The sequence below is a fragment of the Drosophila teissieri genome, chromosome X (genome assembly GCF_016746235.2).
Source record: "Drosophila teissieri strain GT53w chromosome X, Prin_Dtei_1.1, whole genome shotgun sequence".
Classification (NCBI taxonomy): domain Eukaryota; kingdom Metazoa; phylum Arthropoda; class Insecta; order Diptera; family Drosophilidae; genus Drosophila; species Drosophila teissieri.
In genome coordinates this window covers 16,241,327-16,254,856 of record NC_053034.1, presented here as the reverse complement: position 1 = coordinate 16,254,856, position 13,530 = coordinate 16,241,327, and the positions used below count along the sequence as shown (strand labels likewise).

At 47.5% G+C, this 13,530-nt stretch overlaps 3 protein-coding genes across 3 annotated transcripts in view; 2 read left to right on the top strand and 1 right to left on the bottom strand.

Moving 5' to 3' along the window:
* The window catches only part of LOC122625276 (brefeldin A-inhibited guanine nucleotide-exchange protein 3), a 96,928-nt gene that overhangs the window by 34,284 nt on the left and 49,114 nt on the right, over positions 1-13,530 (top strand). The gene's annotated exons all lie outside the window — the stretch shown is intronic.
* On the top strand, positions 67-3,826 carry LOC122625279 (pancreatic triacylglycerol lipase). The gene is made up of 3 exons (XM_043805338.1): positions 67-660; positions 1,702-2,597; positions 2,664-3,826. Exons 1-3 carry the CDS (start codon positions 543-545, stop codon positions 3,282-3,284), a joined length of 1,635 nt encoding a protein of 544 aa, XP_043661273.1. The 5' UTR covers positions 67-542; the 3' UTR covers positions 3,285-3,826.
* Positions 8,447-11,967, bottom strand: LOC122625280 (protein mab-21-like). Its single transcript, XM_043805339.1, has 3 exons — positions 11,313-11,967; positions 9,922-10,475; positions 8,447-9,856 (listed from the first exon to the last, which is right to left on the bottom strand). The coding sequence occupies exons 1-3, from the start codon at positions 11,513-11,515 to the stop codon at positions 9,507-9,509; spliced, it is 1,107 nt and encodes a 368-aa protein (XP_043661274.1). The 5' UTR covers positions 11,516-11,967; the 3' UTR covers positions 8,447-9,506.

Below are 13,530 nucleotides of genomic sequence, written 5' to 3'. Positions count from 1 at the left end.
GACGTTTCTCGCGACGTCTGCGTCTTTATAAAAAATGCGTGGGGCGCAGCTGATCCGCTCAGTGCGGCGACGGTTCCCAAGCGACTCAGATCGGCGCAGGTATACCCGTATATATATACACATATATATATAGTCATCGGCGATAGTCAAAGTCGAAGAACGAGGGCCGCCCGCTAACCAGCTAACTAACGGCACACTCGAGACGAAAGACAGTCGATAAGATTAACGTCAACTTAATTAAAACCACAAGCAAAACTAAAACCAAAAGAAAAGAAAAGCCAGGCACCAAACAAGCAAACAAGATCGATCGATCAATCGATCCCATCGCAACTCGACCATACACTTCTGGCCTTAGATAATAGCCAACTCGAGTGGCACTCGTTGCAAGTGATTTGTGATTGTGTTTCGGCCCAAGAGAGCTGTCCAAAGCCCTGGGAAAAAACTTAGTGTGTGATTCAGTCAAGTTGGGCGGTTCCAAGAGGCAGTTCCCCAGGAACCAGGAAACAGGAACTCACGGAAACAGATTCAGATACAACTGCAGGATGTACGTGGCCAACACCACGGGCGGCCTCATGCTGCAGACCATGTTGTACCTGGCCAACCACACCAGTCGGGCGGCGGTCAACACGCTGGTGGACCTGCCACCAGCTCCCAAAAGTGGTAAGTAATCCGAGTCGCCACTAGAACATGTCCCAAAAGTATCTTTCACTTGAGCCACAGTGGCGGTCGCAAGAGGGATTTCCAGTATATCAAACAAATGCTAACAAAAATATGGCACTTAAATTAGATCTTGATTATACAAAATAACTACAATAAGCTCTCATTTGTTTTACTATAACCTGAAATAGGCTCGGTAGCTAAGATTTTGGCCGCAGCTGTGCCATTTGAGCCCAGTTAGGGCCACCTTAAGTGGTTTTTTTCGGTGTTTTTGGTGTGTGTGCTGCACAAACAGTTTTGGGATCAAAAACCAAAGATGCCGAGTGCGACTCTCAGTGGCCAAATGGGGAAAGCTCCGCCAAGAAGCCCGCGGCGATTGCGATCACCTGAGTGATGGAGGCACAGGTGGCAATTTGATTTGGAAATCAGGGTCCCAAAAGGCTAATGACGCGACTCCGTCCGGTGCGGTTTCAAATACATAACGTACGTACTTATGTACATATATCTAGATATATGTATTTAGTTGCTGGAGGGACGCGGCACACGCCTATCTAATCGAAAACTTCCGATACAAAACGGAAAGCCAAGAAGACCATGATAAACTGAAGACGTCTACTATTCACGCACCACTGGCCAAATAAACTTGAGTCTGCTGGCCAGAAGGGAAATACTTAAAGGCAGATTGGAGGCATCTTGAAAATTGTCAATTGTCTACGATTTGCCATGGATCGTTGGGCATTTACCACAGACCTCCACAGTTCTAATTGCGATCTTGCAAAAGGGTTGGGGAGTATTCAAAGTAGACAGCCATCAATTGCAAATTCATTCAGTTTAATGGTTTTAAAATGCTTATTAAGGTCTATTGGATTAGAAACTGCTCCAGTAGATTATTTCAAAGATTTCAGCCCGAGTGGTTCTTTGAACCAGAACTGTATAAAAGTAGTGATAGTTGCACGCTTATCTGGCTTCAGGTGTTCGCCCGTTAAAAGATTTATAGCCCAAACATGGCACAACTAACCCACTGATTTGCTCAATCCCCGCCAGACATCAACGAGGTGAAGTGCTTCGGCGTGTACGGCTGCTTCCCGATCAACGGACCCTGGAACACGGTGACCCGCTCGATAAACGTGCATCCGCAGAAGCCCTCGGAGATCGAGCCCCATTTCACACTGCACACGCGCCGGGCACTGGATCAGCCCAAGTACCTGGATCTCAACGATCCCGATAGCGTGCAAGGCATGGGCATGGATGCCAAGGGCAAGATATTCCTGCTGGTCCACGGCTACCTGGAGTCCGGTGAGATACCCTGGATGTGGGACATGGCCAAGGCGCTGCTCGCACATGAGCCCGAGGGTCGGGCAGCCGTGGTGCTGATCGATTGGGGCGGTGGCGCCAGTCCGCCGTATGTGCAGGCGGTGGCCAATATCCGGCTGGTGGGCGCCATCACCGCCCATGTGGTGCACATGCTGTACGAGGAGCTGCGTCTGCCCAATCTGGACAATGTGCACATCATTGGCCACTCGCTGGGCGCCCATCTGTCCGGCTATGCTGGCTATCACCTGCAGCACGACTTTGGTCTGAAACCGGCCAGGATAACGGGTCTGGATCCGGCTGCTCCGCTCTTCACGGACACCGATCCCATCGTGCGGCTGGACAAGACGGATGCCCACTTTGTGGACATTGTGCACACGGACGCCAATCCGCTGATGAAAGGCGGACTGGGCATCAACATGCGACTGGGCCATGTGGACTTCTTTCCCAATGGGGGATTCGATAATCCCGGCTGCAACAAGAAGTTCCAGGATGTGGTCAAGAAGAAGACGCTGTTCCTGACCATGCAGGAGTTCCTCGGCTGCAACCACATCCGCAGTCAGCAGTACTTCACGGAGAGCATCGGCTCGCAGTGTCCCTTCCTGGGAATAACCTGTGATTCCTTCGAGGTGGGTAACCTAATCAGCAGTTCCACAATCCCATGTAATACTCTCTTCATTTCTCTTCCATTGCAGAGCTTCAAGGACACGAAGTGCACGAGCTGCGAGGAGCCGGGCCACACGTGCCTGCGAATGGGCTACCACAGCCAGGAGGATTACCAGGAGCAGGTGGATCTGGGCCAGCTGCAACAGGGCGATTCACCCGGCGTCTTCTACCTGTGGACGGGAGATAGCAAGCCCTTCTGCCGCCTGCACTACAGGATAACCGTGCGGGTGTCCGGCCACGACGAGAGCACTCTGCATGGCGGCGAGGTGGGCATCCTGTCCATCCAGCTGCACGACGCCCTGGCGAAGATGGGTGGCGGTGGCGGTGGCAAGAAGGAACGAGCTGCCACGGAGCTGATGAGATTCTCCCAGAAGGCAATGTACTTTGAGCCGGGCTACGAGTACAAGGCCTTGGTGGCCGGACGCAATCTCCGCGAGCCGGAATACGCGACTGTGAATTGGGAGTACCCCACCAACATACTGAATCCACTCACCTGGCGCATCCTCTCCGCGCCGCGTATTTACCTGGAGTACATCCTCATCGAGGCGATGGAGTCCAGCGACCTGTACCTAAAACTGTGTCCGCAGCACGAAGGAGCCATTCTCACGGGCGCCGAAAATGTCCTGCGCTCCAGCTATTGCAAGGATTAATAGTAGCCTGTTTACCTAGCAAGTTGGTTGGTTTTTTGGCTAATTGCTGATGATGTTATCATTTCAAGTGGTCAATTAATTAACCACTAAATTCGGAATTGTATGTAAGCTATATCACTACTTAATTGGCTAATTAATTTTGATTTTCGCTCATGTCTAATGATTAATTAGCTAATTAATTAAGCAATTAGTTGGCACTTCCTCAGCACAAATGCACAAGTGTACAAAAGCAAAGAAAGCAGTGCAGGTTTGCGCCACTGCTAAGAGCGCCACAAAGGTGCGTGTCTGCGCTGTGGGAACAGATCGAAGCAGTGTTCCCAGCTGGACTTTTATAGCAGCGCGCTGGGGAGGAACAGTTTGTATTTTATTATAGTATTTGAATAGTTCGCAGTACGAAGCAATCATCAAACCGTTATTTATTTTATAAACTAATATTTTGCATAATTCTTTTTTCTTTTTTTTTTTTGAGTTAAATGTATGTGTAGTCGTAGTGCACCAATGTAGTCTAATTTAATGTAAATAAACATTGAAAATGAAACAAATCGGTTTGCGCTTATATATTTTCATATGTAACATTTCAGAAGTAACTCCCATGTGATATTTAAATGAAGACCCATTTCTTGCGCCAACTTGAAGTTGGTTGAAGTTAGATGAAGTTCGATAATTGTGATAAAAAGGTTAAAGACAACACGACAAGCCCCCAGTTGTGGAGTGGCTGTGCCTGCCATAACTCAAATCAGCTGTGGATTCTAATGAATTATAAACACAAACACGAAACCCTGGAGACGGGAGATGGGGCACATTCCATGACATGGATATGGATATGGATACCCGGTCTGTGTTGATGTTAATATTTTAAATGCTTATCGGGGCAAATGTATCTATCGCATGCATGTGTATCTTTTACATATAATTGATATTATCTGCATTGATTCGACTCGTTTTCAACTTCAACTTCGTTCGCTGCTGTCTCGAATTCGTTTTCGTTTTCGGTTTTGGTTTTTGGTTTCTGTTTCTGTTTTGTTTTTGTTTTTGTTTGAGTTCAGTTTAAGTCTCTGTTTCTGTTTCTGTTGCTGTTTCTGCGGCCGGCTCTTTGTTTTATGATCGAACATTTGGACATTCCAACGCTCCCCGGGCAGCCCCAAAGCCTCGGATATTGCACTGAAAAAAAGTTGTAAGCTGTTGTCACACTGAAATTAACAAAAAATATGTACTTTTAGCGGTTTTTTAGTTACAACTTAGCTAAAAGTAGTCGCAAAATTAACAAAGTTATAAAGCGTAAGTTCCCTAGAACTATGCTCAGTGTAGTTTGGCTTCAGTCTCAACCTCAATGTGAACCTGGCCCATAAATATGTTGACAGAGACAGAGAGAGAAAGAGAGAGAGAGAGAGAGAGAGAGAGGGAGATGGCTGATGATCATGTTGACAATGTTTCGCTGGAGTTCATTTCATTCGTTTCTGGGAATTGAAATTGTTTGAAAACCTTTTCATGTTTTGACTTTCGTCTCGTCGCTCCACCTGTATCCCCTCCCCCTCCCCTCCCCCATCCCCCATTCCCCACGCTGGCTGCCCACTTATTCCCATGATATGCATTCATTAATAATGTTAATCGATTTGGGATAACCCTTCGATATCTTGGCCACCGAATGTCAGCCCGAAAATGTCATGGGAATGGCGTTGCAGCAAATGGCCAAGTGCCTCCCCTTTTTTTCTTTTTTGGGCTGCAAACTGCAGCTGCAATCCATTAGCCATCCGCCTCTTAATTAGTTCACCTTGGCCTCGGTTTCCTTCTTAGATTTTCCTACTCCTTTTTTATGATTTTCCTCACATCTTCCCCTGTGATTTTCGCCTCGATTTTCCCCCGATTTTCCACCGATTTTCCCCCGATTTTCCACCGATTTTCCCCCGCCTTGTGGCATAAATCAGACGAGTGCGCCGGCTGAGGGACATCAAATGGGCCTCGAGACCAAATCAAAATGTCATAATTTCAACGGGGCAACATCGGCGACAATACGTCAACATGGCCACCCCTTCTGGAGTTTACAGATTTTCCAGATTTTCCAGCTTTTCACCCTTTCCATTTCAGGGGGCCATGTAGATCCACCCACCCACTCTGTCATTTCGCCGTTTAATTAGTTGGCCGCGCCGGCGTCGCAAACAAATCACATAATTATGATTGAGCGCAGGCAGCGCCAACTCTTTTTCCCACTTTTTTAGATCGCAATAAAAGGGGGGAAATCATCCTGAGTTTTCCCCCCCCACACATCCCCCGCTGTGGCGCAATTTGGGGTTTCCTTTATGGGCCGTCAGAGACGCGTGCATAAATATAAATCAGGGCCGGCTCACAGCTGCCGTAATTGAATGCAAATGTCCATCCAAAAATACGATGGCTCTAAAGTGTTCCCCCACTCGAAAAAAAAAAGAAAGAATATATGTGATATACGTATGCTACCCTATAGGCGACAATCTGCTCTAAATTATCACGTGTAGGTGACGCCGTCCTCCTAGCTTTTCCCCGCATTTCCCCGCTTTTCCCCGCTTTTCCCGCTCTTTCCGCTTTTCCTGCGCTCCATTGTCTCTGCTGGCGATGCGTGGAAAACTAATTTCCCACTACCATCCCGCTGGCATTTTCCCGGTGCCATTCATCTTGTGCATTTCTCTGATATTCATAATTCGTGGCGTGTGCGCCGAGTTTTCCCCCCTCTTCAAACACAAAAAAAACTCCCATTGAATCCCATTTACCCGCTTGGCAGGAGGAGGACTCCGGATGATGAGTCGCCTCCTTTTGTCAGCTTGGTAAATTGCACCACGTGTTTCTGATAATGACGACATAATTACGCCACAAGTTGAAGTGGCTGGTGAATAAGGCGGCCAAAGCGGAGTTACTGCATTTAAATCGTGGAAAAACATATCTTGCACTTTGAAATGCAAGTGATTATAAGTAAAACCTATCTTGCAGTTTGATATGCAAGGGATTCTAAGTATACTCTAAGTGTGTTTTAAGTAATAATACTTCAATTTTAATGGGAAATAATTAAATATATACGCAGAAACAGCTTAAAACAAAGCGAGTAAAGTTTGTATTACCCCGTTTACTTACCCCAACTGGTGTGTCAACCCTCGCAGAAAGATCTAAGCAACTGGAATGTCAAAATGCAAACGACAAACAAAGACAAAGCGACAAAAGGCGCAAAAGGATAATGGATGATGGGGTTGGGGTTGGATTTGAATTTGAATTTGGGCGAAGGAGCAGCATGGCAGGATAGCAGAAAACCGCCTGCGGTCACTTAGAGCACTAATTTAAATATCATTAGTGAACAATTAAAACAAAGAAATGCCATTCGAAGCCATGCGACAAAGCCAGAAAACGGAACCCAGAACAACCAGGACAATGCGACGCCATCTCCATCTCCATTTCCATCTCCAACTCCAACTCCATCGTCATCGCCAGCCGCCTGTCACCGCCCACGAGTCGCCGGGGGGCGTGGCAGGACACGGCGCAAGGATCCGGGGCGCGGAGTCAGGAGCTACGAAAACTGGAGGGCGGGTGCGCATAAATGTCAACAGGAAAAACAAAACAAGAAAAAAACTGACGAACGACTCGGGGCAAGACTCGCACATTCGATGCCCTCGTTGCAGAAAAATAAGTGGATGGAAATGTGCTTTTTATAAGCAAATTCTACTGTAATTTATCTATCAAACTATTTAATTTAGAATGCAGGGTGGGCACTAGTTTATAGACTAGTTAATAGACTTGTAAATGCTTAAACAGCATGCCCGAAATTCGCAGGGTATCCTGTGTGCAAATCAAAATCAAGCGCGACAATATCTGGTTGTGGCTTTGCCCAAAGTTGTGACAGCCCGACCAAATGAAAGGGCTGTCCAGGATGCCCAGGAACGGGATGATTTTTGAGGAGCTTTGGGGCATGGCCCATGTGAATGGGGCAGGTGCTGCGTCACGGATCCTGGTACTTCTGGTACTTCCAACTGGTGGCGCCCATTTAATGGGCTCTCAAATACCATTTGTCAGCATGGCGATGGGCAATGCGAATCGTGCCTTATCGTTGCGTTGCAAGTGGCACATGGTTCTGCTTTCTCCATCCACGAAATTAATGAAAATAAAAAGAAGAGAAGAAAAACAGGCGGTCACGTGTCCTCCCGCTGGCGGCCAAGTGCGCATCCTGCGGAGGATTCGCCTGCGGATTCGGATTCCGATTCGGCTTCGGTCACCTGATGATGCTTTTCCCAGGATCAGGACCAGGACCCCAGGACCAAAGCCAAAGCCACCCACTCGAGGGTTAGTTGCCGAGGGTTACTGCTGCTGGTGGCGGTGATGGAGGGCCGCGTAACATGATCCCTGCGTGCCGTGGCATAATTTGTTATTTTGGCCCACGCATTATTATATCCATGGCATATCCTTGGCATATCCTTGGACTCACGGGCTCTTTTTGTGTGCTGACTACGCTGATTATTTCCCGTGCTTTAGAGACACCTTTTGTCTCTTGTCCGCCGCTTGCATCGAAGAAAATATCGATTACATTTGCTGAAACTTTTCGTTCCGCGCAAAAATAAAACAAAACAACACAAAAAAACAAGCAACCAACAAACGGAGCAATAATAAAGTAAAGCGAAGGGACACAAAAGAACCGCAGAACAAAGCAGCCAAACCACTCGGTGTATTCGTTATTCGGTATTCGTTATTCGTGGATGCAGATCCCCCGCCAGAATATATAAAAAAAATAAAAATAACCATAAATAAGGGTAATAAAAGTGATGCTCAGTTGTCGCTGCAGCAGCTGCATCTTCCCATCTTCCCAGCCTCAGATGCCGATTCAGATCCACATCCAGATCCAGATATGTCGCCGCTTGCAAATAAATATTCGGCACTGCCAATAATCATAACATTAACTCAACCGCCGCTCCAACTAATGGGCTCCCAGCCACATCCTCTCCAGATTTTGGCCTTGCTGCACAGGAACAGCCATCCTAATTTGAATATATGTATAGCAAGCAAAAGTTTTCAAGTATTAAAACGTACTTTCCAAGCAATCAAGTAGCTCCTTCATAATGACAGACTTATAATACCTCTCTCTTCATAGGCAAACAACAAGTGAAGTGTTGCCTTTGGCTACCCTTGAATTTATTCAAGCATTTAGTGTTACTTAGGCAATCTAGGATTACGTCGTTACTTAAAACAAACTGCGGATAATCGTGGTAAATGTTGGGCATCGCATAATAGACATCGACATGTGTATATAAACGATAAGTAGTAGATACAAAATAAAACAATGTTAAGTTGGACTTGCAACAATCAATGGAATCTGTCTCTCCCTTTTTTTTAGGTTTTTGTGTTTTTTGCATTATATGTATAAGTATATATTATATTTTGTTGTGTTTCGTTTCGTTTTGCTTTGATCTAGGATCTGCGAGCTGTGAAACAATCGTATACGTCGAGTGGATGGCCACCGTGTAAAAGGAGCCGCCTGCACAAATGCTCTTTTCTCCTCTTTTCTCCTCTTGCGATTTTAGTTTTTTCGATCTCTCGATTTTTCCATCCGGACTTGCGAACCGGCGAGTCCATTGTTCGCTTTCCAAACAAAGGATGCGTTGTGAGGGGAGAGGGGAGGGGGCAAGGGGCGGGGGACGAGTTATTAAAAACAATATTCGAGGCTTAGCCGGAACGCCTGGATGGGCAGATAGATATCTCGAATCGAGTCGAGTCGAGTTGTGTCGAGTTAAGTCGAATGGGGAGTGGACTTATCTCGCATCTTCGCATTAACACTTTGGCACACACAGCACTCACACACAGACACTCACACACATACACTCACACACACACTCAATCTCACGCACACAGACAGGCAGAGGCAGAGGCACACGGACATGGCACAAAATGGCCGCCAAGGAGCTGTATCCACGCGCACGTACTTACTCGCACATGTATCTTTCACAAGTATCTTTCAGATGTATCTCATGCACATCCACACTCCCACACTTTCGATGGGTCGATACGATACTTGGAAGTTTGGCAAGTTAACCATATGTGAGCAGAGTCAAAAGAAGCTAAGAAAAATATACAACTATAAATGGGTAAAAAAACAAGAAGTCCAACGATAGCCAAGCACTCTAAGAGTGTTGTGCCAACTAATAATAAGGTATTCCTCATTATCCTCGACATTATCGACCCATCGTGAACTCTAACCCCTCGAACCCCTGGAACCCCTTACAACTTCTCGAAGGCGTTGGCATTTGTAAGGAGCTCGCGGGTCAGTCGCCACACCTGCTTGGCCGCCTGCTCCAAAGCACTGGGCGATTTGCCCTTGAACATGTCCAGGGCGGGCAGGAAGTAGTGGGGACAGCGACGGTACTGCAGGCAGGATATCAGCTGCAGGAAGATGCCGTTGATGCGGTCGGCGATGCAGCTCTCGTCCCACTCAAAGTCCCGCGGATGCTTCTCGCACTCGTAGAGCAGCAGGTTCTTCAGGTGGTACGCGCTGATGGGGTTGCCTGGTAGCTCCAGATGCCTGTCCCGCAGCGTCTTCAGCATGCTCAGGCAGCGCCGGCGACAGCCACCTAAAAAGGATTCCAATATGTGGCATATACTTGAGTGGCAAGGAGTAAGGAGATATAGTATGTACCTTGCAGCAGGCGGTTTTCGGCCTCGAAGAAGCTGAGCACCCAGGCATCGCCCTCCATGCTGGCGGCGTTGTTGCTCTTGTTCTGCAGGACGACGCTCTCCTTGGACAGCAGATCGAATCCCTCCGTCTTGACCTCCGCCACGATGCTGGGATGTGGCCACGGCAGATGTGGCACCGGCCAGTGGGCCGCCGATCTCGGCCAGATGCCGGAGCACTTAAAGGCCGGCGTGATCTGCACCACGAATCGTTCGCGAATGCGCAACTTCACCTCGCTGGTGTCGCCCATCATCTTGACCATGTCGCGGTAGACACTCTTGTCGCAGGCCTGTGCCACCAGCGTCTGGAAACGGGCGCGTATCTTCCGCGAGGACAGGTAGCCGCTGGCCGTGATGAACTCCACCCACAAGGACATGGACCGCTTGCGGCCGTCGCTCAGCTTCAAGACCGCACAGCCCGGCAAGGTGCCGTCGTCCACGAAGTTGAAGACGCCCATTTGATTCAGATACAGCACTATCTCGAACTCATTCGGCGATACCACCTCCACGCCCTCGAATCTGCAAGAGATCCCGAAAAGCTATAACTTTATATGTATATAAGTTGCATGTGTTGAAATAAGTATAATGGCGAGCGACTGCTACTCCTTTCTGGTGGCGACACCCCGATGAGCATGACTTGACACTAACTGACAATGACTCTGCACTTTGGCTGCAATGATCGCAGTGGCGTGAAGAGGATGGGATTTGATTCGATTGCAATGGAGTGGAACTACTGGAGCGGCAAGTAGCCGCGATGACAGTCCACAGGGCACTGGAATTACCCAGATATCTGGCTGATATCTGTGGTTGGGAACACTAAACACCTTTTGAGCGGATGAGCAGCTCTCGTTTCTATTAGCTAACTTATGCAAAGGTTCAGAATTTAGTATTATATCGTTACTTAATTGCAGCAACAAATGAAAAGATACGGAGATACTAAGCTACGAAGGTACGGAGATTTGGAGATACGGAGATACAAAGATACGGAGATACTAAGATACGGAGATACTCAGATACGGAGATACTCAGATACGGAGATACGGAGATACTTAGATACGGAGATACTAAGATAGGGAGATACTAAGACACTAAGACATTAAGGCACTATGATACTAAGATACGGAGATACTAAGATACTAAGACACTAAGATACGGAGATACGGAGATACTTAGATACGGAGATACTAAGATACGAAGATACTAAGACACTAAGACACTAAGATACGGAGATACTAAAATACGGAGATACGGAGATACTAAGATACTACTGCATGTTCCATTGTTTCTATGATACTACTGCATATTTCCAATGTTATTAAGATTTCGAACTACTAGCTTACTAGCTTACTAGCTCACCTGCCATTGCACTCGACGAGGCTGGAGATGAAGCGCGGCTCCTGCAGCTCCACCTCCTTGAGGATGTCCTGGACGATCTTGCAGATCTCCCGTATGGCGGTGGCCGTCTTGAACATCCTGGCCTGCACCCTCTCCTCGCAGAACCGATTCATCTGGTAGACCATGCGCGTTTGGGCGGCCATCATGTCCGGCGGCACCAGCATGGTTAACTCAGTGCTCAGTACTCAGTACTCAATACGCAGTTGCAGCAGAAGCTCCAAAGGCTCGAGGATCAATCGGTAGATGTATCTTTGTGGCGGCGACACTTGGTCTGGCGGCCAACTTGAAAGCCAGCCAATTATGCGAAATTCGGCAGCGGGTCTCCGACTGGACGGGACAGAACAAAGGAACAATTCAATTGTGAGTTACGGTGACAGCAGAACCAACAATGGGCACAAGTGGAGCACGACGACAACGGCGACGGACGACGGACGACGAGTATGTATATATGGGGATTTTAGCTCTTGGCTGTGTTCGATTTAGTAGCCGCCGCTGCCCGCAGATACAGTATCTGCATTGGCGAATTGCTGGCCGAATGATGTGCTGCGCTCGCAAGCGATACCCCCAGCCAGATGCCGCTGCTGATGGCGATTCCGAGTACGAATCGGAGTCCGCCAAACGATACTGATACCGATACACCGAAGTCGAAGTCGCGGCTCGCTGGCGTTGTAAATCTCGCGGATATTTACAGCTTTCGGACAGATAAAAACAAAAAAAAAGCGCTGAAAGTGCAGTTTGGCGCGGCTGCAGCGGAGTATCTCAATATCCATTCCAGTATCGGGGTATCTAACTAAAATCCGCCATCTCGGTGGCAGTGGCATGAATGGGACTCACAGGCCGAGGCTCAGATACACACAGCTGCACACACAAAGATACAGATACACAGATATACAGATGCAGATACATGTCGGTGCTGTCACGTGACAGGGGTCTCTGTCTCGTGCCACGCATTCCGACGCTTTAAAAATCGATGAGATACTCGCCACAGGCCCCGCGTATCTGTGGTATCTGCCAGCTGCACTGCGACAAAAATCCAGATGCTTGAAACGTTGCAGATACAATTTGAGTGGAATAACATGCAGTAATTCAACTGCTGCCTAAGCAGAAATGTTATGACAAATGTCATAATTATTTGATTTAATATGATGCCTTACTCATGCTTATTCCTCAATTTATTAGTTTATATAATCAGACACTTGATTTTTCTGCGTGTATTGAAAACAAACACGCTCTCTGCCTCGGCGGCCTGCGTGCGTATGGGTGTATCTATGAGGTTGCCTGCCTGTGTATCTGTGAGAGCGGCGCGCTGCGATTGGTCCGTCGAGGCCACGCCCCATTTGGTGGCCGTTACGCTGCGGCGCCCTCTTTGAAGTCGTGCGGCCGTCAGTGTGTGTATCTGTGTGTAAATTTAATTTGTTAAATACATTTCGGCCTGCCATCGCGTACAAGTTGTGTGCAATAATTTATCTGAAATGTGCACTCATTTAGCAAAGAGCAACGAGCAACCCTCGTCCATGTTGTCCCACGTTCGCCGGCCGATATCTTTATATCTCGCATCTCGCGGATACACAGATACATTTACACTCATAAATATGTCGCGTGGATTAATGTGCCAGTTGGCAATTCCTGACAGCCCTCTCAGTTCCAAGCGAGTAACTTCCTCCGTCTTTGGCTCAGTACGTCTTATATACCACATAACCATATATAAATATATATCTACTCTTGTATATACAGCGTGTTTATGTGGGGTGTACTTGATGGACATGTGGCAAGATCAAAGCGCCCGTCGCCTCCTCCAATTAGACAAATCCCAGACGCAGCCACTAATTCGAGTGGAGGCAAAACACAAACCGAACACAATCGCCGACGACCAGCGGCATTTTCGCAGAGGGAATGGGCAGTGGAAGTGTTAGCAAAGGGGTCAAGCATCCCATGGTGACGGAAGTGTATCTACAGATGCAAAAAAAAAGGTATCTGCAAGATATGTACACGAAATGCACAAGATACATCATTAAAGATACTAAACAACTTGTTTAAGGACTAAAATCTATAAGTAAGATAGCATATATCGAATCTGATCAATTAGATTGCCCTTTCCACTTTCGACCACTTAACGGGTGCCCACTGTATCTTTTGTGGCTGTTAGGTCTTTTGTTCGACCTTATTGGCATCAATCAGT